Raw genomic sequence first — 24501 nt, 5'->3', positions numbered from 1 at the left:
ATGGTGTACCATCATGTGGTATGGTGTACTGATGTTTGTGCTGGAGGTGATGCACTGACATGGTGTACCATCATGTGGTATGGTGTACTGATGTTTGTGTTGGAGGTGATGCACTGACATGGTGTACCATCATGTGATATGGTGTACTGATGTTTGTGCTGGAGGTGATGCACTGACATGGTGTACCATCATGTGGTATGGTGTACTGATGTTTGTGCTGGAGGTGATGCACTGACATGGTGTACCATCATGTGGTATGGTGTACTGATGTTTGTGTTGGAGGTGATGCACTGACATGGTGTACCATCATGTGGTATGGTGTACTGATTCTTGTTCTATAGATGTTCTGATACCATATTCACATATGGTGGACCAGTGGAGGTTGTGTTGCCATCCAAATTTAAAATTTTTCTAAGCAGTTTAAAGTTAATATTTCTATGCTTGAAAGGTAGGTGTTACCACTTCTGTGTCAACGCTAACACACCACTTTCCATCAAAATCCAGCCTTTTTTTATTTTTATCATGCGAATGACATTCATTGACTACTAGCGGCGTGAATCCAAAAACTCAAAGGGGGTGAATACATCAGACGAAATCAAACCGACTGAGCCATGCTGGCGATTGGAGATAAGGGTGCCCTGTGATCAGACTCGCACACCAGTGCTTCCACTCCAGTGTCTCTCCAAACCTGCATTGTACTGGGAGCCTCACTTTGTCACGACATCGCTTTGTCACAGCAGTTTAATTCACCAGTGTCGTCTTGGAGATTCATGTTTTATGCATTTTTGAAACAAGCAGCTCCAAATTAATTTTAAAATACTCCTTGGTCAATTGTAAGTGGTCTTGCAATTACATGGTATGTTAATATTTTAAATACTTCATCCCACTGAGATGCTGTGGAGCTGATAAATGGAAGTGCCTTTGTGGTCTGGTCACCTCTCACCATTTCATCCATCCGATCCCTCGTTCTCATTGCGTGGTGCAAGTTCCCAAGGTACCGTCAATGGAGACGTCACACGTGGGCGGGGAAAATGGCGTCCTGGCCCAGATCAGAACCCGCTGCAGCACCCCGGAGATCGGATTCTGGATAAAGGGAACACCGGTCGCCTGATTCGGAGCGGGATGAGTGTAGGAAGCAATCGATGCCCCCCCCCCCCCCCCAATTCACATCCTAGTAAGATTACGTCAATCGATGAGGCACTCTTTTGAGTGATTGAATTGTGCCGTTCAATTTTCCCAATGATTAAAGTGTCCCAAACAGGCAGGATAACATCAAGGGCCTTGTCGTGACAGGGCTCTGTGAGCGCGGTGCACAGCAGATAGACCGGCTGTTCCGGGTGCCTCTCACATCCAGGGCTGATGCAACCGTCCGTCCCCTCCCCCCCCCAAACCAAAGCCGGGGCTCTGCTCCAGACCAGTGGTTCATGGATGACATGCTTATGAATGACAGAGCTGAGCAGAGGTCACTGCGTTTGTCCTCAGAGTGGGGTGCAGATTCTGCTCCTACTCTTCTGCCCTTTTTGTAGAGTTTTTTTTTCCCCCAGTTTTTACATCATCAGATCAAGACTGGTCATATTTATGCGTGTTACCTCTTGCTTAACTTTTATGCCTCCTACAATATTCAGTAAAATATACAATCTGTAGCACCTCTGTCAACATGGATATGTTTGTTTCTATCCATTCATCTTCCTGGGACTTATCCCCAGAGGTTCAAGGCATGAGGCCAAGCCCTCCACAGCATCTGCATTGTTTTCTAGAACTGCTTGTTTTGTTTAAAAGTGTTTTCCCACAGTACCACATGAAAAAGAAGTATGTTCAACTCCTACCTAAATCAGTCTCTTTTTCGGTGGCAGTTTAAAATGACATATTTGAGTCTTGTCGTTTTTAATCCCAGTTGAACACAGTAACCTGTCTGTGCTTGCTGAGTCTATTGCTGAGAAATTAATTAAATGGAGAATAGTTATAGTCTTGATCAAAAACGTAGTTCCCGTCTGGGTTGGAGGTTTTAAACTCTCATCTGACAGCAAATGCAGGAACTGAGCATATACATTTATTTTTCTCACACAAACAGCGCAGGATTTGGTCGAAATTGATTTCCTGCCGTGTCCCGCACTTGTTGGAGCCTACTGGCCGAGTGCGTCTCTGGTTCTGACGGTCCGATCCACAAAGGGCGATCTGGCCCGAACAGAGCGGCAGACAGTGCCGTCCTCCGCTTCCCGCTCTGTGAGGGAGTCCCCGCTGTGGCGCTGAATGACTCCCGTAAGATATCCGGCTGTATGAAATCGTAATTCCCTCCGGATCAAAGCGCGCGCCCGCGTCTGCACATAAAGCAAGCGATGGTGGTCGGAGTGTCTCCCTCTTGCCTGTTACTGCCTGTGTCTTTATCCCTGCCGTTTCCCCTTGATGCCGTTATCTGCTGGTGCCTGTCGGTCAGTATGTTTTTCTGAGCATTAGGATGCCCCCCACCCCCATTTCCTTTGTATGCTGACAGTGGCGTGATGACTCAGTGGGTAGCAGTCTGCCCCACAGTTCCAGGGTTTGGGGCTTGAATCCTGGATAGCAGTCTGCCCCACAGTTCCAGGGTTTGAGGCTTGAATCCTGGATAGCAGTCTGCCCCACAGTTCCAGGGTTTGGGGCTTGAATCCTGGATAGCAGTCTGCCCCACAGTTCCAGGGTTTGGGGCTTGAATCCTGGATAGCAGTCTGCCCCACATTTCCAGGGTTTGGGGCTTGAATCCTGGATAGCAGTCTGCCCCACAGTTTCAGGGTTTGGGGCTTGAATCCTGGATAGCAGTCTGCCCCACAGTTTCAGGGTTTGGGGCTTGAATCCTGGATAGCAGTCTGCCCCACAGTTCCAGGGTTTGGGGCTTGAATCCTGGATAGCAGTCTGCCCCACAGTTCCAGGGTTTGGGGCTTGAGTCCTGGATAGCAGTCTGCCCCACAGTTCCAGGGTTTGGGGCTTGAGTCCTGGATAGCAGTCTGCCCCACAGTTCCAGGGTTTGGGGCTTGAGTCCTGGATAGCAGTCTGCCCCACAGTTCCAGGGTTTGGGGCTTGAATCCTGGATAGCAGTCTGCCCCACAGTTCCAGGGTTTGGGGCTTGAGTCCTGGAGCTTCTTCTGAACACTCCAGCTTCCTCACCCTCTCCGGAACTTTGCATGTGCATGCCCAGCTATGGGCTAGCATCGCTCGCTGTGACCCTCTGCTGGATGGATGGATGGATGGATATATCGGATTGCAGTGACTGAGATGTGTATATTGGATTGCAGTCACTGCTGAATTCTAAAAAGAGAATGACAGTTTGACTTATTCAAAGTGACACTATCACTCCATCTGTTGTATTTAACAAGAACAAGCATGTAAATGTTGCATACAGAGTTGGTAACATTCATTCATTTATTCATCTATTATTGATTGCATGTTTTAAATCCATTATTTTTTTTAAGTCCTGACTTTTTTGTACAGTCCTAAATATTAAACATGGCACTGTTCAGTCAGAGTGTATGGTTTGTTTCCGCTACCCCACTCCAGTGGAGCGAGGCCGTCTTCAATAAGGTTGGGGGGAGGGGGGTTTCAGATTATATTTCCCACATCAAAGACGAAAATTGACCAGTGTTTCCTTCAGGTACAACAGGATCACGTGGAATCAATAAGGGGGACTTACAAATAAGCAGCCACAGGTGGTAATGAAATGTGACCACTCCATTGGCAAGGGCATGAAACTAATAGATTAAGTGCCCCCTCGAGAGAGACCTGGCTGCTTTTGATCTCCATGGAATTATGGGATGTGTCCCTGGTGGCTGCCTGCATGGGGCCCCTTTGAATAGTTGATCGCTCCTGGCTGCTGGTAACCAAGAGGGGAATGTTGTCAGTATGTCTGTCCCATAAGCTTATCACCTTACAAGGGCACCCTGCTCTGTCTGTCCTATATACTTAACTCTCAAGCGCCCCTTTTCCACCAATTCGGTGCCGGTGCCTAAATTGGAAAGGGTTCCGTGCTTTTCCTCTGCCAATCAAATGGTCTCCAGCGTGGCACCTGTGAATCGCTGGTCTGAAACGTGCTTTGGGCCTGTGGGGAGGGGCTACAGTGCGCTGTAAATTAGCAGAGCTGCATTTATTCATAGTGTCTGATGATTTGATTTTAGCATTTGCCGAAAACATGCAGAAGTAAGGGTCTGGAAGTCTGTTAAAGTAGAGCTGGAGAAAGCCGCCAGCATATTACATAGTTCAGATCTTGCCACAACATGTCTGTGGAATTGAGGTCCGGACTTTGACTGGGCCAGTCCAGAGTGCATATCTTCTCTTAAGCCATTCCTTGGTAGTTTTGCTGGAATGCTTTGGATTGTTGGATAGTCCATTTCCATCCCAGCTTCAACTTCCTGACAGATGGCAGGAGATTCTGGTCAAGAATTTGATGATAGGCCTGGCAGTTCATGGTTCCCTGGATAATATGGAGTTGTACAGGTCCTGAGGCAGAAAAGCCGGCCCAGACCTTCACATTTCCACCACCATGCTTCACTGAGAAGGTTCTTTTCTTGATGTGCAGTGTTGACTTTTCTCCAAACATGTCCAGAGAAAGGACTTCCAGAAGGCTTCTGGTTTGTCCTAGTGATCTCTGGCAAAGTTTAAATGGGCAGCTTTGTTATTTCTTGAGAGCAGAGGCTTCGTTCTAGCAGCTCTCCCATGAATGCCATATCCGTTTAGTTTTCGCCTGATTGTAGACGCATGTACATTAATCCTAGATGCTGCCAGAGAGGTCTGCAACTCTCTGGAGTTGATGTGTGGGTTGGCCTTTACCTGAATTATAATTTTTCTGGTGCTTCTTGGTGAAAGCTTTGATAGGCGTCCACTTCTGGGCATAATTGCGGTGATGCTGAGTGCCCCTCCATCTGTAAATGATTTGTCTTACAGTGGATGTATGGAGCTGGAATCTGTTGGAGATGGTCTTGTAGCCTTCCCCACCCTGATGGGCTGTCACCACCGTCTTCCTGTTGTCCTCCGATGTCTCCTTTCCTCTCGGCATCGTTGATCTGTGTACTTTATGCCTTGGCACGACAGTAGTTTGGGTTGGTTTCCTCTCCGTCTTCATCAGTGCTGCTCAAAACCTTTCCTAACGATGTCTCATTTGGTTTGTTTGCTTAATTGATTACTTGAGCATCCACATGTGTTTCACCTGAGTCTATTACGTACTCTGTTCACATACTTTTGCACATACTCTGATTAAATGTTTCACATAGTCTGCTGGCTACTTACTCTGTCCCCTTAACAGGTACATGGAATTGATGAATATAAACCTTTTTTATATATAAAAACTGGTGATAAAATAAGAAAATCATGGTAAAACAATTGAAAAATCTAAAGTATTCAAGGGGTTCACAAACATTCAAGCAGCACTGTATGTCAAAAAGCATTATTTAATTAACTCAAAAATATCACGTCTTGTCATGTCTGTACTTGCTGTCGGTCGTACATGTTGTTTTTAACTAGTGGAAATGCGGGCAGGTTCTCGGGTCATGTCACTTCAGCACCACCTGAGAACCAGCTCCCTATTAACAGCAGCACGGCGCTAGTGGAAAATAGGTAAAGGGCACCCTTGCCTGTCTCTATCTGTCCTGTATACACATCCCTAAAAGACACCCTGGCCTGTCTGTCCTGTATGGACATCCTTCAAGGACATCGTGGTCAGTTTCTGTCTGTATGGTCCCCTTCAGGGTAACTGGTTGGTCTCGGTCTGTCCGTTGGTCTCGGTCTGTCCGTTGGTCTCGGTCTGTCCGTTGGTCTCGGTCTGCATGCCCTTCAAGGGCACCCTGTTTTGCCACAACAAAATCTCTTTGCTTCACCTTGCTGTTATCATTGAACTGTTTATGGACTTGATCTCAAATTACTGACCTTCATGATGTGTTTTTCAAATAATGAATCACGCGTTTCACTTGTTAGTACTTAAAGTTTTATGTAATTTAGAATATGTTTTAACATTTCTAAGAATTATGTCTAGCACAGATTGGCTAAACCACTGAAGTGCAGTGCTTTTATTTTAGCTGGTTGTATGGTAAATGCTGAAAGAAGCTTAGCTCCTTCTTGGAACATGCATGACTTCTACAAAGTCTTGGCAGGAATCACTAGTATTTGTATTTGCTTAGTTAGCTGTCACTCATTCGTGCAGCTGGACAATTTTCTGGAACTGTTCCAGTGAAGTAACTTGACTTTACTGCTTGAAACACCTCCCGGGATGGATCTGAGCCTGAAACACCTCCCGGGATGGATCTGAGCCTGAAACACCTCCCGGGATGGACCTGAGCCTGAAACACCTCCCGGGATGGACCTGAGCCTGAAACACCTCCCGGGATGGACCTGAGCCTGAAACACCTCCCGGGATGGACCTGAGCCTGAAACGCCTCCCGGGATGGACCTGAGCCTGAAACGCCTCCCGGGATGGACCTGAGCCTGAAACGCCTCCCGGGATGGACCTGAGCCTGAAACGCCTCCCGGGATGGACCTGAGCCTGAAACGCCTCCCGGGATGGACCTGAGCCTGAAACGCCTCCCGGGATGGACCTGAGCCTGAAACGCCTCCCGGGATGGACCTGAGCCTGAAACGCCTCCCGGGATGGACCTGAGCCTGAAACGCCTCCCGGGATGGACCTGAGCCTGAAACGCCTCCCGGGATGGACCTGAGCCTGAAACGCCTCCCGGGATGGACCTGAGCCTGAAACGCCTCCCGGGATGGACCTGAGCCTGAAACGCCTCCCGGGATGGACCTGAGCCTGAAACGCCTCCCGGGATGGACCTGAGCCTGAAACGCCTCCCGGGATGGACCTGAGCCTGAAACACCTCCCGGGATGGACCTGAGCCCATAACCCTTTGTTTAAGGCCCCTTATTTTTAACCACCAAACCACATACTGCCCACAATTAACCACCCCCCCACACAAATTTCCCTCCTCTGTTGGCTTCTCTGATTGACGTGCCTGCAGGGACCCAGGCTGTGAGACAGGGTCCTCTCTGTGTGTAGTTGTCGGTCTGAGCAAAAGCCGGATCCCGATAGCCGTCTTCACAGTGCCTGCGGGGGCCTCGTCTCTCCCCATCCGCACACTCTGGTCTCTTTGGTCACATTTCCTGTCCGGTTAATTGCCTTGGCTACCCAAGGAGGCACTGTGTGAATAATAATGGGTTACCTCTTTCCCCTTCTTTCTCAATGCCTGACAGGTGGTTTCACATGAAGTCAGAAAGTTGTTTTTCCCACAGATTTGCCTGAATTGATGGGGGGGGGGAGGGGGTCAGTAATTAGAGCACTGGTATTGGGACAGCCCTTACTTGGTTCCTCTTGGTGAGAGGGATCTGGGGGCACCGCAGGTAACTCCTCTCCATCGCCAACTCCAACCCACCCCCCCGCCAACCTCTCCCCTTATTTGTCTTGTTTCCAGACTCCTGCAGACAGACTGATAAGACACTAGTACCTGTGGCATGCTGGGAAAATACAGAGAGGGTAACAGACTGACCCTTGACCATTATCTCTTTTATCTGATTTCCATTGAATAATCGGAATCTGCTATTTTCATTACAGCGTAATTAGTTAATCATGGACTGGGAGGAGATGGATGGTAGGCTTTTTAAATGCTGGCACTCGATTGAAGGACACGGGGGGGTTCGTGAATCGTATCTCCTGAATAATAGATAGGTCTCTTTAATTCGTTGAGCACACAGGATGCCATCTTCCTCAGACAGACATAATTTAGCTCGTCTGCGGTTTGTTTGGGCGGCGAGTTTTTCATGCTCCTATGAACAGTTACACGGGAAAAAAAGACATTGTGATTGTTTATCTGTTATATTGTATTTTTCTGATGAGAACAAATAAACCCATGGAACATCGTGTAGGCAAATATTAATAAATCCTGGACCAGGCACTTAGTCTTGATGGTTTTTCTGGCTGTTTGGAGTAAATATAAGCTTAAGCCTATGATGAGCTGTTGTCAGTCACTGATTAATGAAACCAGTAAAGTAACCAGTGGCAAGTGGTGTGTGTCAGTGTATATCAAGGTCCTGTCCCAATACTGGCTGTGAGTGCCCTCGCTGAAGTCCTCTCCCAATACTGGCTGTGAGTGCCCTTGCTGAAGTCCTCTCCCAATACTGGCTGTGAGTGCCCTTGCTGAAGTCCTCTCCCAATACTGGCTGTGAGTGCCCTTGCTGAAGTCCTCTCCCAATACTGGCTGTGAGTGCCCTTGCTGAAGTCTTCTCCCAATACTGGCTGTGAGTGCCCTTGCTGAAGTCCTCTCCCAATACTGGCTGTGAGTGCCCTTGCTGAAGTCCTCTCCCAATACTGGCTGTGAGTGCCCTTGCTGAAGCCTTGTCCTCTTTGCTCTACAGGTGTGATGAATGTCGTCTCTGTTATCACTTTGGATGCCTGGACCCTCCTCTGAAAAAATCACCTAAGCAGACAGGCTACGGGTGGATCTGCCAGGAGTGTGACACGTCGTCATCAAAGGTGAGTGCTGGCTGGTGTTTAGGGTGGGGCCTCTGTGGGGGGAGGGGAGGAGTCTCCCATCATATGGTCTTGAGCTTCTGAAGTCGCATACAAAGTAAGAACATTCACTCTGCAGAGAGAGCAGGGGCTGTCCCCAAACAAGCCCACTTCACTCAAACTTTAAAGCAGTTTTATGGAAGCATGGAAATGGTACAGTGGGGAGCTGTTGGCATGACACCAAAATGTGTGCAGGGGGTTGTGTGTTAAATAGCCCTGCAGGGGGCTGTGTGTTAAATAGCCCTGCGGGACCATGTCATACAGGGCATTTTTTTTCCACTTTTCTCCCTGACAGCTATTAAATCCCAGAGGTTTATTAGGTGGTCTTTACATTAGGCTGTTATATTCTTGCTTGAACATTTCAGCAGGTTTACGAACCTGTGCTGGTTGTTTCCATTTATTTTTTTGCATTTTCTTCCGGAGGTACCACCCAGTTAACGTGTCACTTAATTTCTGCAACTGTGCTGTATTTTTGGGAAGTGACTGAGGTGGGTTCTGTGTAGCATGGCTGTAGGTGGAGGCACACTGTGAGTGTGGGTGGGGTTCTGGGCGTGGTTGACAGTGAGGCACGTTTTGTGGGTCGGCCTGAGGGTGAGATGCACCAAAGGAGGGTCGGGCTATTGGTGGGGCTGATGAACCGCATGAGCGTGTGGCCTGCTGTGAGTGAGGGCGGGACTGTGGGCGGATCTTAGGGTGAGGCCTGCTGTGAGTGAAGGTGGGACTGTGGGCGGATCTTAGGGTGAGGCCTGCTGTGAGTGAGGGTGGGACTGTGGGAGGATCTGAAGGTGAGGCCTGCTGTGAGTGAGGGTGGGGTTGTGGGCAGATCTGAGGGTGAGGCCTGTTGTGAGTGAGGGAGGGGCTGTGGGCAGATCTGAGGGTGAGGCCTGTTGTGAGTGAGGGTGGGGCTGTGGGCTGATCTGAGGGTGAGGCCTGCTGTGAGTGAGGGTGGGACTGTGGGAGGATCTGAAGGTGAGGCCTGCTGTGAGTGAGGGTGGGGTTGTGGGCAGATCTGAGGGTGAGGCCTGTTGTGAGTGAGGGAGGGGCTGTGGGCAGATCTGAGGGTGAGGCCTGTTGTGAGTGAGGGTGGGGCTGTGGGCTGATCTGAGGGTGAGGCCTGCTGTGAGTACGGGTGGGACTGTGTGGAGGATCTGAAGGTGAGGCCTGCTGTGAGTGAGGGTGGGGTTGTGGGCAGATCTGAGGGTGAGGCCTGTTGTGAGTGAGGGAGGGGCTGTGGGCAGATCTGAGGGTGAGGCCTGTTGTGAGTGAGGGTGGAGCTGTGGGCTGATCTGAGGGTGAGGCCTGCTGTGAGTGAGGGTGGGGCTGTGGGCAGATCTGAGGGTGAGGCCTGCTGTGAGTGAGCTTTCTTCTCTGATGCACAACCTCGGCATTCGGCCGCATCCTAATCTCCTTAGGTCAGTTTGACCGCAGTTTTTTCAGTACTGTGTATCATAACGCCAAACTGCTTTTGATACTTTTGATGCAGTATGTCTGGGTTTGGGGGGGAGGTGCAGCATGTAAATAAAAATTCCTTACAGCCAAGGTCTCACATCATAGATTTCTTCCTTTTTGCGGGATGTAACATTCTGCAGTAATGAGCAGTAGCGCTGGCTGGCCGCGCTGTAAATTTCTGGATGGCGGGGGAGTGTATGTTTAAAGCGCCGTGACCGCTCTCCCCGCCGGTCCTCGTTTCCTCTCAAATGGGGCCATAAAGAGCCCCACGGGGCTCCGCCGCCTCCACCCCGCTCCGTTATTTGGAGTAAGCGGTTCTGAGCGGGAGCCCCGGGCATTGAGGAGGAGAGGTAGATGAGGTCTTGCCGCTCGAGGACATCCCTGTAAACCCTCGGGTTTGCGGGGGAGGGGGCCACCTCTCTAAGGTCCCTGGTGATTATCATCCCCCCACACCCACGCTGTCTGACTCTGGGATTTTGCCTTCCGGGAACGGCACCTGCTGCCGTCAGCCGCCTCAGAGTTCTGCTGTCCTGTGGTCCAGAAGATGGTGCCTAACCATCCTGGAGTTTCTGTCCAGTTGCAGGGCTACACTTCCTTTTCTTCTTTGAAAGTAAATGACTCTGTGTCCTCAGGTACAATGAATCATTCTGCAAATAAACACTGTATTTAAAAATCACTTTGCAAAACGCGGATGAAAATGTCTCTCCACGTATGTCATTTAACCTGGGGGATTGGGCACCTTCACTAAGTGATCGTTTCGAAATGGCAACTGGAAATGTTAGGTGTACGACGTGACCCTCTCTCACTTCACCTCCCTCCCTCCCTCTGTCTGCCATTGGAAGTATTTCAAGTTTCTCCAACTCCGGTTGTTGTGAGAGGTGAGAGGTGAGCGTTTACGAGATCCAGTGCCAGCTTCGAATGCTCAGTCCGTCTTGGAACACTTTTATGTTCTTGCGGGACATGTCTCAAAATTGAAGAAGAAAAAAAGCCATGGATGACCGGTGTCCCTGTGTCCCCCGTCCGTCTGGCACCGGCGGGAAGCCTTAAAGAGGTGCGACGGTATCGGATGTGAGGCGCAGTGTGGCGGGCGAGGCGTAGGAAGCCGATTTGTTATACTTTGCGTGGCACTGACAGGGGGAATGAATGAAGCCCAGAGTGTTGGTACACAGGCACCTGTAATTTCACACGCACCTTCCCCACGCCACCACCTTTTAATCAAGGCGCACGAACGCATGACTAAATCGCTCAGCCAGGCTTGTGACTGGATACAGTTTGTTCGACACAGCAGTAAAGGTGGTAAATGTTGGTTGGGAGGGGGGAGGCTAACCGTTCTACTGTGTGCTTCCCCCCCCCCCCAGTCTCAAAAACGCCCCAGTTGACCATTGAGCCAGTTATACACCCCCCCCCCCCCCATATGTGTTGCTGTGTTTTTTCACATTTATTCATTACCTCTTATAAAGGTCACTGCAAATGGGCTTCCGCCTCTCAGGCCGCGATTATTAAAATGTACAATTTCTCCACTACTCTTTTGTTCCTTTTTTCATTAGATACTTTTCCTGTGTCCCCCCTCCCCGACCCTGGCTGCGTTGGTGGCTTCCCCGCCGAATCTGCGACAACTTTCCCAGAATCCCGTTCTTCACCGGGATTTCACTTTTTCCACAGTCTGCTCCTGTCAGATAAACCTCCCGCAGACCCCGGCTGTGCCCCCCTCCCCCTTCACTGGGGCCACCATTCCAGTATATCATTGGCCATTTAATTTGGGGGTTCAGTCAGTCAGCGACGTGACTGAGCAAAGCCTGTTCTAAGCCCATGTCCCAAGCCCATGTCCCAAGCCCCTGTACACCCTGTATGCCCTCTGCTCCCTGCAGGGGTTAATTGCCACAGCAGATATGCTGTTAAATTGTGAGGAGGTGAGTATGGAGTTTAGTACGGTACATGCTAGTACAGCTATTGAGGGGGTTAGTGCTTCTTTTTTTTACTCTCATTCCTTTGTGACAATAAGATGATCGCATGATGTTTATGGGATCTCCCGTCACTTCCAAGCTTGTGCCTTAATTTGTTGGCAGTGATGTGTCTGTACCTTGTACCGGGCAGTGTCGAAGCTGAGTGCAGGTCAGACTTGGGCCTCTCTCATAGGCACAGGAGCTGGGCTTCTCCAGGGACTTGAGCCCAACTGGCCGCGCCTCATGGTCATTCGGCTAAATAAGCTTTCTTGGAGATTCACTGCTCACTGAAATTTGGTGGGAAAAGATCTAAATGGGGCACTCTGTACACCCTGCTGTAACTGATACTGTGATGTCACTGAGTCACATGACGACGACTGACACACACGTCATTCTTCCGTTAGCATTAGTAAGCTAGTGAGCATTGATGCAGGTCGCCACACATGATGTTATTGAAACTGTTGGGTCTCGGTAGCTGGTTACGTGCCATGTTTGAGTATGTGTCCGTTTGCCCACTGCTTTTTTGTTTAGCAGGGCAGCGATTAACATGCATGTTGACGTTATGCCATTTTACAGGATGGCTGCCTTTTGCGAGCTTCGCCATCAATCACCACGGCTCTGCCGCACGACCTGCGAAATAGCCTAATTAAGATGGCCTAATTAACTTAATTAGGAGTCACAGTCTTGGGTTTACTGTAAAATAGGAATTGAAAACAAGAGATCATTACTCTTTGGTTTAATCACATTTACAAGGCATTGGATAGAAAAAAATAAAGTAAAAAAAAATTAAGGGAATTGTCTTGTGATAATGTGTGTACTATTTTACAACTTTTTATATGTAGTGATAGATTTTGTATGAATAGGTCTTTGGGAACTCAAACCTTGTATGGAACTTTTCGCATAAAGTTTAAGAACATTTTAAATCTGAATACAGAGTCCAAACGCATGCATTTCTGTGGATGTGTGTTTTTATGAGGATGGTTTGCAATGTCAGCACAGTCCTGCTTTCATCAGTGCCTGAAACACTAGTGGCTTTCAGTCTGCCTGGATTGGCACCAACTCTGCAGCACAATCATAAAGATGGGAAAATAGTTCCAGATTTGCCCCGTCCCCCGGTTACATAAGGCTACTACATTATAGACAAGTCCCATATATAACAAAATAGCATAATAACTATTGCAGATCAAGAGAGCCCTAATTAATTTGGCAGTATTGCATAAGTAGAATGTGTCACAACTGAGATATAATTATGATATAGAAAAATAACCTCTAGGAGGAAGGGAACACAAGGAGAGCAGCTTTACTCCGCAGTCTGTAGCAGATGATTAGCTGAAGGCTGTATATCACTGGCTACTGGCAGGGAGCAGAGCCATGTTTGTTGGCCGCGGCGTCGCGTGACGGAGGGGAAATCAATGAGCAGAAGTCACCTCCATCACTTAAATCAGCTGAAGCCGACACATCTCCCACCTCGGGGCCAATTTGAGGGGTGAACGGATGGTGCGGGTTGATCTGCTTCCCCGTTCATGCCGCCGCGTTGGTTGGCAGGAGACGCTTACGGTTTCGGCTTGGTTGGGCCTAAAATGGGAGGCTTTGGCATGCTCATGTCGGTCACTGGGTAGGATTCATGCCCTCTGCCTCCAGACTCCCATCTCTGTGTGTGACATGTACTCTGCAAACATACTCTTCATCCTGGATATGTCCTCTGCTTGCCTCTCAAGTTTAGTTGGGCTGTAGGATGGATGCTGACCATGTACAAGCTCTTTGTGTCACTGCTGAGGTTCCTCGCAGTAATGATGGGGCATAATGACTCCTTTTGGCTGTACTTGTTATCCAGGGTTGCGGTCCTCCCTGTACCACTGCGGTCTTGTCGTATTCAGGCCTTGTCATTTGGGTGCCGACAGCATGCTTTCATTTAATTTGAATACCGTTATCACTCTGTATGTCCCCGATGAGGACCCCTGTATGCAGGAGGGTATCATCACACCCCGAAGTGAACCCCAATGTTATTTTACAAAGATCTTGCTTTCTACCCCAATGGAAATACTGTTATATTTTTATTGCAGAGACGTTCTGCTGCCCGGGACATGCTACAGGAGACATCTGGCAGAACAGCTTGAGTTTGGTCCATTAGCTGGAAAAACAAGTCGGAGCCGGGCTTGTCTTGGGTTTTCCAATGTGGCCGTGCACACAGTGCTTCCGACGGTGCCGCTCGACCAAGGCGAAGCGGTAGACAGTGTCCTGAAGTCAAGCCTTGGGATTATTTATGGAGAGCTGGAGTTTGTGCCGAGTGCTGGTATGACACGTCTGACTGCTTCCCAGATGATTCTTGACCTTGGGGCCGCTGAGCAGTTGTAACTGCACAGACAAGGACCTTTGTCTCGTCGGTATGGTCCCTGACACATTCCTGTCCTGCCTCACTCGTCTTCACTTCCCGCTGACTCTTGCATGAGTCGAGTTCTCTTTTGGTCCTTGGTTGCTTCACTTGCTAACCAGACTTTTTTGTTACACGCATGACCAGAAATGTTTGAAAACCAAGACTGACAGATTCAGAGAAGTCTGTGCAAACTCTGCCTGCATCTGCCCGCACCTCCCGGCTTTGCGTCACACAGTGAGTTTGCGAGTTTCATGGCATGAGGAAGGCCTCGTCTCAGTGGGTACACCCTATTGAACCAATGTACTTGTAGGACAGCGTGTCTCATTGATGCCATTTATCACACTAATGGGAGATGGGATTGCATCCTTTTCTGACTGCAGAGTCGTCACATCCAACTGGCCACTTGTTTCCCCGAGACTCGGTCACTCCCAGAGGTATTCAGTGTATCCGGCCAGAATATGAGTTACTTTGACATAGTGCTAGAAAGGCCGTGATAAGGCTGAGGTGATTGAATATTGAGGCTCTGACTGTCTGCTGCTATGATACCCAGAATGCATTGGGTGTCATTCACCTCTGATGGGCTGTCAAGAATAAAAACATACATAACGTTGCCATGCACTTCCTTCATGCCGCCTTTAATCGCATAGCGATGTGAGTGATGGGCGCTCTTGTTAGCGATGCCTTACGCAAGCGTCCTAGGAGGTCGGAACACGCTCACCTAAAGAGGCATCGCCAGCGTAACGTCACTGTCACTTTAAAGTTTGTCTTTTTAAATCTTAAACTGTTAAAGAATAGTTTTTTGATCGAGGTTGCAGAGTTAAATCCTGGTGAGCTTGACCAGGTTTTATTCTGTCATCCATAAAAGTGACACGGCAGCTCCACTGGGCATGTGAATCTGCTCATCAAATGCAGGAGCAAAATCTGGACTGGGGCCTCTTATGGCTTAATTAAGCATCTCCTGGCAGACTCCTCCCAGTATCGGTCACAGGCCGCTAAAATGGAAAACCCGGATTAACGGGTGCCTTCGGTAATAAATGGAATCCGAGCAGTGAATATGCCCGCTCGTTAGGCGGAGTGCTTACCAGTGACCCGTCTGGATCCTCTGAGGGGCAGCGACACCGGCAGCGGTCACAAAGGTGGCGAAACCGACTGAGTGTCATGCCTTATGATGGGGTTTAATGAGGCGAGAGCTTAAGCTTAAGCTTGGATGCCATTGTGGTGTTTTTTTGTGATGTGAGACATGCACAACACGCACACATATCAATGCGGAAGGATCTCTGCTTTGGTCTGGGGTCTCAAAGCCTTTCTCATGGTCCTCACACCCCCCAGAGGTTTGAATATGATCGTCTTCAGCATGTCTAGAAGGGGAGCTGTCGGGTATAGGGTGGGGTATAGGGTAAGGGTATTCTACACGGCCCGTTTCATTCAGCTGTTTGTCTAGTCACCGGTAACGCTGTCGCTGTTGTTTAACTTTCCGGGGAGCCACCGAGAAACACAAACACGGCAGCGCTGGTTAATGAAGGCAAAATAATAAACCGCTTTCCCGCCCTGTATAAAAGGCTCTTTCATATACGGTGTAGACGGAGACACAAGCAAACACAATAAAACCAGAAAATACGATAAGAAAATAAGTCACACTAATTAGCGGCTAATTCTTTGAGGACTGTGCCGCCTTGATAAAGAATGCGAAAGCTTATTAAAAATAAAAGCACCATTCCAAATTTTAATTGTTTGTAGTCTCATTTTAATCCCACTTTATAGAGTTGACTGTGTGGAAACTGACTGAGTAGAAAGTCAGGGGGGAGGGAAGGAGGAGGAGGATTTGTTGTAGTCGTTTTTGGAGCGATTGAATTGCCAGAAGCAGCAGGATCTCGGCCTAAAACACATTACTGCTCGATAGGCTTTTGTTGCCACCTAGGGTTCAATTCCTGATCTTGTTCTGCAGCCTCACATGGGTGTAGCAGCAAGCAGTGAAGCCCCCTTGCCCTTATAAATCTAAATGCAATCAGAATGAAAATGCGGCGTTTCATTAGCATACATTTGTGCGCGATCGCCGCGGGACACGCCGTGTAGACGTCGCATTGTGAGAGCATCGTCCTCCCATGAGGAAAGCAATGGAGATATCCCACAAAGGGGAGGCCTGTCAGCTTCTCCACGTCTCCCCTGAGGTGGGTGCAAGCGGGCGGGTGGGGGTGGTGGGAGCTGGATGGGCGGGGGGGAGGGGGATCGTGGAATACTTCATAAAGGAAATGTCAGTCTGTCAGAGCCTGTCAGAGGAACAGCGATCTGTGGATCCGTGATGTTCCCCTTTCCTTCCATGGGGGGGGGGAGGGAAAAAAAGAGGAAGTGAGCTCTTTGAGGGATGGGACCGATGGTCCCGCTGCCCGCGGTGATCCCCAACCTTCTAAGCTTGCTGGGAACGCTGGTTCCCCATCCAGAAGGGGGCGTATTTCACTTTATATTTTTCCTTTTTACTTGAAATAAAGTAAATTCATTTAATGTCAGAGTGCTGTTATAATCTCAGTTCCGCAGAATCCAGTGCATACCCACACACTTTTTCTTGTTATGGTATGGACCATTGTCAAGCTGATACATCTTTAAAAAAATACCTCTGTCTTATAGGAACAAAAAGCAATATGTATCATTTTTATGAAAGTGCAGCTGGAGAAAATGGTCATTAAACTGCCCTGGATTTACATGCACGCAAAAGTGAATCAAAATCTCATATATGTCCGTGGGCGCCATGGTGATTAGTGCTGCCACCGTACAGCTCCGGGGTTAAGGTTCTCCGGGGTTAAGGTTCTCCGGGGTTAAGGTTCTCCGGGGTTAAGGTTCTCCGGGGTTAAGGTTCTCCGGGGTTAAGGTTCGGGTGTTGCCCCGCTCCGCCCAATGTGGAACCACTTTCCAGCAAGTGTTCCAGACTCTTCCTGCAGTCCAAAAATGTGTCCCAGTGTTTGTCAACTTCAAATGAGAGTGAAGTTTTTACTGGTTTAGTTCATGTCTGGTAACCATTGGCTGCTTCCAACCCAAAACACCACTGTCTGTGACATTTGGTTTTGTGCCTGACCTTAATTCCCACACAGAGACAAGATCAAACATGTAAGTTATTTGCTTCTCTGGTCAGAGAGAAAGGTAATGAAATAAAAAAAAAAAAACCTGTATAAATTGTTTAGGAATGTATCACAACACACCCATTGTAAATCGCCTTGTGGCGACCATTGTGAAAGGCGCTATATAAAAATAAATCAGATGGTGCTTCTTACTTAATCCACTTTTAAAACTAGCCTGTTCACTCTTTTGGCTATCCAATTAACAGAAGCTGCTAGAATTTAATACGCCGATGAACCAGTTTATTAGACATACATGCTTTTTAACGCAAGCAAATCATGTGGCAGGGGCGAGAGGGTCATTTACAGCGCGGGGGCAGGGGCGAGAGGGTCATTTACAGCGCGTGGCCAGGGGCGAGAGGGTCATTTACAGCGCGGGGGCAGGGGCGAGAGGGTCATTTACAGCGCGCGGGCAGGGGCGAGAGGGTCATTTACAGCGCGCGGGCAGGGGCGAGAGGGTCATTTACAGCGCGCGGGCAGGGGCGAGAGGGTCATTTACAGCGCGCGGGCAGGGGCGAGAGGGTCATTTACAGCACGTGGGCAGGGGCGAGAGGGTCATTTACAGCGCGTGGGCAGGGGCGAGAGGGTCATTTACAGCGCAGCCAGGGGCGCGAGGGTCATTTACAGCGCGCGGGCAGGGGCGAGAGGGTCATTTACAGCGCGCGGGCAGGGGCGAGAGGGTCATTTACAGCGCGCGGGCAGGGGCGAGAGGGTCATTTACAGCGCGCGGGCAGGGGCGAGAGGGTCATTTACAGCGCGTGGGCAGGGGCGAGAGGGTCATTTACAGCGCGTGGGCAGGGGCGAGAGGGTCATTTACAGCGCGTGGGCAGGGGCGAGAGGGTCATTTACAGCGCGTGGGCAGGGGCGAGAGGGTCATTTACAGCGCGTGGGCAGGGGCGAGAGGGTCATTTACAGCGCAGCCAGGGGCGCGAGGGTCATTTACGGCGCGGGGGCAGGGGCGAGAGGGTCATTTACGGCGCGGGGGCAGGGGCGAGAGGGTCATTTACGGCGCGGGGGCAGGGGCGAGAGGGTCATTTACAGAGTGGGGGCAGGGGCGAGAGGGTCATTTACAGCGCAGCCAGGGGCGGGAGGGTCATTTACAGCTCAGGGGCGAGAGGGTCATTTACAGTGCCGGTAAGCATTAGAACAGCTTAGACACCTGATCAGAGTGATTTTAAATGTGGTTTGGTTGTTCATGCCCTTTGTGGTGGAAACAGTCACCATCCGAGGATTTTCACATCCTGCAGTCTAGTTTAGAGTGTGGTGTGATTAAAATACATAATACATAAGCAGTTCTGTGGCACCTTATTAATGAGACAGGTCAGGGGAGAATGGCCAGACTCGTTAAAGCCAACAGAAAGGCCACAAGTGGAAAAATAATGACTCAGTGCACCAGTGACATGTACAATGGCTTCTCTGCATGCACCAGTTCTCAAGCCTTGGATCGGTTCTGGAGGCGGAGGCAGGCCTACCTGGTTTTGTGTTGGAGAAACACAGTAAACAGTCAGCGCTGAAATGTATTCTTCCTGATTTTACCATTTTTTAACCTGTTCCACAGTGTGAAATTTTATATTAAAATACAATATTTAAAGTACTCCAGTTTCCAGGTCAGAGGGTGTCCTTTTATGTAACCTTTGATCCATGAGTCTGGAATTGTTGGTGGGAAGATCTTCAGCTGTAGGCGTCCCTCAAAAGCGCAGAAGGATTGCAAGATGAGGCTGAAAGTGTTATGATTAATATGGCATGTTGGGATTTTTAGCATTTCAGATGTATCCTTAAGTCCAAAGTTTGCTGAACAGTAGTTTTATTACAACCCCTGCCCCCCCCCCCCCACAGCCCGAGTCTGACAGTGCAATGAATGGATCTTTGCTTCTAATGGAAAGCAATCTTACCGGGGGGGTCGGCACTTTCCGGAAGGTAGAACAGCAGGCACATGAAAGCAGATGAAGATTAGATTTTTTTCTCTCCTGTAGATATGAATTTCTTTAAGTGTTTGCTTTCGCTGTGAATTGGATATACACTGGTGCACCAAGCCGTCGGCCACTCCCACTGCCTGTCATATTTCAGGACTGAGAACAAGCCCCCCCCCACCAGGCACGGTGAAAGATGGCAAACAGGCAGGCGGCCCGACGGCCTATGGTGTCACCTCGTCTCTGGGGGTGGGGTGGTAAATCAGAGGTCGGGGGGGAGAAAAAGACCCCCCCCTCCTCGGGCTTTATGAGCTTGTTAGCATGCGCCGGTCCGGCCCCCTCTCTTGTTCCCCATTTAAGAGCTGACTGGGCCTCGGATAACGTATGGGGCCACAAGTAATTGGAAAATTGGCAGGCTTGTCAGAAAGATTTGGTGGATGGCACGGGCGATGCAGCAGCCGGGTTCATGGAATGTCGCCCCCTCCCCCCCCCCCCCTAAAATTTATGTGCCGCTATCGGCCGGCGGAGGGAAGGTACCCAGGGTTCAGGAAAAAGTGAAACATTTTTCACCAGAGAGCCACTTATCAAAAGTCATTTGGACACAAAGGCTTGGTGTGGGGGGGTGTGTGGGGGGGGGCTTAGAGAAGAAAAACGCTGAGTAAATGAACACTACTCATTTTAACCTGATTTAAGAGTCATAATCCTTTTAAATACCTGGAAGAATTCCTTCATTGTTACCAGAGCCCCAGGTTGGGCTGGGGAGGGGGGGGGGGTCAGTTTGCTATGGATAATATGGGGGGAGCAGGCCATTTCCATCTTCGGGATTCACATGGTGTAGGGTGGAGGCATTTAACTTCTCAACGGAGGATGTAATTTCGTCAGTCAGGCCCATTTTGTTGGGATGCTCTGGTACAATATAGGCAGCTGCACTTCAGTCCCAGCTGTGTGAGGCAGGGTCCTCTGGTCCTCTGCCAGGGTGTGGAGCCTGTCATCGGCGTGATCTGGACGAGATCAGGAGTGAGGTAACAGTGAGTGTGTAGGGTTCGTTGTTCGGTGCCCGTCGTTCAAGCAGGAAGCTTTACGGTTTTTCCGTGAGTTTGCGGTCGCTCGTGCCAAGGCTACCGGGCTGCTACGGTTTCTGAAGCCAGAGATGCGTCAGACGAGTTTGTCAGTCACTGCCGGCTCCTCCCGCTTCCAGTCTGTGTGTTATGATTTTCTCTTGGCTATGTTCATTTCTGATGGTTACAGTGGGGCTTTCCGTTTTTTGCAGGATGAGGAAGATGGGCGCGAGGAAGAGGAAGATTCAGTCAAAGAAGAGGTTGCAGAGCAGGAAATTCCAAACTGAACAGCCGTTACCTCAACATGAAACTTTCTATATATATATATATATATATATATATATATATATATATATATTCATAAAAAGAGACATCAGCTCCGTGTGCTCCTTGTAGTCAGGGTTTTGTAAAGAGAATATGAGGTCATCAGAGCCAGCCGCCGTCTGTTAGCGGTAACCGGTGTATCGTCAGAATCACCGACGAGCTCCGGCAAATCTGCGTTCACCTTCAGCTGCTCCTTGTGTAGGCCGTCTTGCAGGGATGCTGCGTATCTCGGAATTAGCTTGGTTTAAATGTCATGTTAGTGGTGGGGGGATAATAAATCTATTTTGTACATACATTCCTTTTCCAGGAATCGTACGGTAGAATTCGGTAGTGGGGGCAGCTAGAGCAGGTACCTCATGGTTTGCGGTGCCCAAGCCCGCCGCCGTGGCATGCGTCTTATACCTCCGGCTAAATGCTGTCCTTGAGTTCGGTTGTCAAACGCTTTACTTTTTCCCGGAATCTCAGAAGTGATTCCATCCTCCATTCTGCAGTGTTATAACCTGTTATAAGGTTAAAGCACTGATGACTTTTACCGGGAAGTGTGCAGGTAAACCAAAATGGCTGTGATCACAGAATGTGAATGACACTGTGTATCTTTCTGTTTTTGCCTTCATTCCTTAACCTTCTGCACTGTTTATGATCTTGCAGTGTACACCTGCCCCTTTTAGTTTGATCTTTTTTTTTGACCTTTGATGAAAACATCTTTGTTTGTGTCGATACATTTAAAATCCTGTGTTTCCCAGAGTCCTCTGCATTTTGTTTTTGATGGCAGTACACTACGCCTGCTCTGTTGTACCCAAGATGCTAAACAGCACCTAAGAGTCAGTATTTAGATACTTTGTACATGTTAAATTGCTAATAAACTTTATAGTTGTGAAAGTTTGGGCTGTTTTCCTGAAGATCTGCAATCGACTGGGTCAGAAGTACCTTGCACGCCCCAGATGACTTGAAAGTATATTTAATAAGGGGTTAGTCATCTGAAGGTGCTCAGGCCGCGTCTGATGTGGGACGTTCGTGTGAGGAGCAGGTCGCTGCTGTCAGCTGTATAAATAGGTCCCATAACTTTCTTGCTAAGCAGAAATAATCTAAAAAATAAAAAATCAATGAAACACATTCCACCACTAAAACCATGCCCCCCCCCCAACATAAACTCTCAATCATCACTCATATGTAACCCTGCTACTGTAGCCATCCCCCCCCAAATAATCCTACACACACTACATGCAGGTTGCTTGCTGATTTTATATTTGCAGTAAATCGTTTTCAAAGTGCCATAAAAACAGGTATCTGTTAAGTCACTGTTGTTGTTTTTATAGTCGTGACTCCTGAGCTGCCGTGACTTTGTGTCCCCCCCCCCCCCCCCCCCCCCCCGTCAGTCCAGTGGATGCGTAATGCTGGGCACTCAGTGACTTGGTCTCTACTAATCCAGGCGGTCTGTGTCTGTGGTCCCGCTTGACGTGTTAGTGCAGGCCTTGTAGCCATGTATACCCACATACTCCAATGAAATGGGGGGGGGGGAAGCGGCCTCTGGATTATTAATTCACCGAGGGGCGGGGTTCCAATTTGTTTCAAAACGAACTATCAATTTACCCGCTCCTGTGCCCCAGGCAGCAAGGAACCATGGCGGGACCGCTGAACCGTGAAAGACGTTTTCTTAAGGGTTTCGGAATTTTTTGAAAAGGGGTTTGGGGGGGGGGGGCAGAGAAGGAGACATGCAAAATTGATGGGCTCTGATGATGCGGCGTGCGCCTGCAGACCACAGCGGCCGCTCCGCCCAGCAGGCCCCCTTTGCCGGATGTCATTAGGACCATAATAACAGCAATCGGCGCTTTAATGGCGGTGCTGCCCACATTGGCGCCAACTTCCCGTGTGCTTTTCTCCTGTTTTTTTTTCCCCTCTCTTTTGGGCTGTTCCTTCTTAAACACCTTCTGCATACTAAGTGGCTGCTAATGATGCAGGGAAAGACAAAGACGAGGCTTTGTTCAAAGAACAGCTGTGATGTGAAGTCGTAAACAAAGGAGAGAACTGTGCGCGTACGTATATAAAACCACACGTCCATTACAGGGCCGGGGTGAGCTCCTCCCTGAAAGCAGCTCAGGTGGGACGCCAGTCCATCACAGGGTACACATACACACCTGTCATTCACGTAAACCTTTCCACTGCACGAGGAATCAGTGGGAGAAGATGAAGCACAAACTGGTCCCACAGCCCTGGAGATGATCCCGTAACAGTGAAAGCACCACGCCGCACTGCCACAGAGGCCCCATTGACCTGCGTTGTCAATCATCTGAATGTATCTGTTAACATAGTTATCCTTTAACTGATGCTAGTTTGCAAATGTATGCAAACTGTTGTCCCTTCATGCGTTGCAGGCAGCATGTGGTTGTTTTGGGTGACCATTTACTGTCCCTTTTACCTGTTTCTGATGTCAATGAAAATAAGTTCACACTCCGTAGGTTTCACGATTACCAGAATGGCGTGAATTAAGCTGTCCTGTGTGTGTGTGTGTCTGTGTCTGTGTCTGTGTCTGTGTGTGTGTGTGTGTGTGTGTGTGTGTGTGTGTGTGTGTGTGTGTGTGTGTGTGGTGGGAGACTGATGTCACCAGAACTGGTCATCCTGGGGCCGGATCATGTACCAGGAGTACAGTACTAATCGCTGGAGTTACTTGCTCAATAACCCCCTTCGTCTGTGAACTTCATAATCATAGTAGCTAGTCGCTGCTGTTAGCAGAAAAATAAATCAAAATTATGACTGAAAATGAGCCCAGTTGACCTTTCGCTGCTTGATCTGTTCTGACAAAATCCCTAAAAAGGACACAGTAAAGAGGCGGTTTTGTATACCCAGATATACCCAGATATACCCAGGTACACGTGCAGTCGGATGGTAGTTATAGACACTGTCAAAGGAGAGCCTTTAAAGGTACAATAGTGACTTTATCAGTAGCCAGAAGGCCTTGTGTATTGCGAAATGGCCAGTTGATTCAGCTGTGTATTTTCTCAAGATGTTTCCATGTCACACAACGGTAGTGGTGAGTTGTTATTTTTTAACACAAACACTCCACGCAAATGAGACCCTCTGCGGACATTAAACAGGGCGTCTCTAACTGGAATTCTTAACAAATCAGGCTAATAGCCTGAATGCCCTGCGGAACGGTATCAACCCCAGCCGGATCCCGGGGCCTTTTCCTGCAACCCCCGCGTCGATAGTTTGGACATCCTGCGCTTGGCATGCACCTCTTACAACCGCCCCCTGCCGCCCCTCCGTAACTCAAGGCGCATCTTCTGCCTCTCGCTCTGGCCCAGAGAGCTGAAAGGGGGGCCGGGGTTTTCATTATCCTTGGTACCTGTCAAATTTACACCCACATAAAACGGTAAATAGTCTGCAGGGGCTTATAGATGGACTGCGCTGATTGTCTCCCTATTACTGCTTTATGAGTGGTGTAATTCAGACAGGCAGGGCACAGCTTTATGGACTACTTCCTGCTCCTCAGCCTGGGGGGGATCACGGCGGGGGGGGGGGGGGGTGCTACAAGGTAGGGTGGGGACGGCTCCTTGTTTTCGTCGTCGTCATAGTCTTCATGTAAATGCATCATTTTGTTTTCCCTTTCTAAATGGATCGCGGATCATGGGGGGGGGGGGGGGGGATGTCGGATAGTTCTCCCAAGGAGTGATGCTCACCGGCTGCTGTGTGGGGGCCAATGAGGCTGAACGTGTGCTACAGTGACTTACCCGTTTGTAGCTGTGTAAACGTAAAAGAGACATATGAGTCTCTCTGCCGCTAATGCCGTAAGAAATCAGCAGCATAATTCGTTAACTGCGTTTATG

The 24501-nt window shown here is 49.2% G+C and overlaps 1 protein-coding gene across 5 annotated transcripts in view; it reads left to right on the top strand.

Annotated features, from left to right (window-relative positions):
* The window catches only part of phf14 (PHD finger protein 14), a 75865-nt gene that overhangs the window by 39216 nt on the left and 12148 nt on the right, over window positions 1–24501 (top strand). For 4 of the 5 annotated variants that reach the window (XM_072705499.1, XM_072705500.1, XM_072705498.1 and 1 more), the window contains 3 exons: window positions 8359–8476; window positions 20566–20675; window positions 20712–21556. In XM_072705499.1, the coding sequence (XP_072561600.1) occupies window positions 8359–8476; window positions 20566–20640 (193 nt within the window). In that variant the 3' untranslated portion in view covers window positions 20641–20675; window positions 20712–21556. Of the gene's footprint in view, window positions 1–8358; window positions 8477–20565; window positions 20676–20711; window positions 21557–24501 lie in introns of those variants that run through there. The other variant, XR_011984912.1, reaches the window with a different exon arrangement.

The sequence above is a fragment of the Paramormyrops kingsleyae genome, chromosome 23 (assembly GCF_048594095.1).
Source record: "Paramormyrops kingsleyae isolate MSU_618 chromosome 23, PKINGS_0.4, whole genome shotgun sequence".
Taxonomy (NCBI): domain Eukaryota; kingdom Metazoa; phylum Chordata; class Actinopteri; order Osteoglossiformes; family Mormyridae; genus Paramormyrops; species Paramormyrops kingsleyae.
The sequence above is the reverse complement of the archived record's forward strand: the minus strand, read 5'-3'. Positions and strand labels throughout refer to the sequence as shown.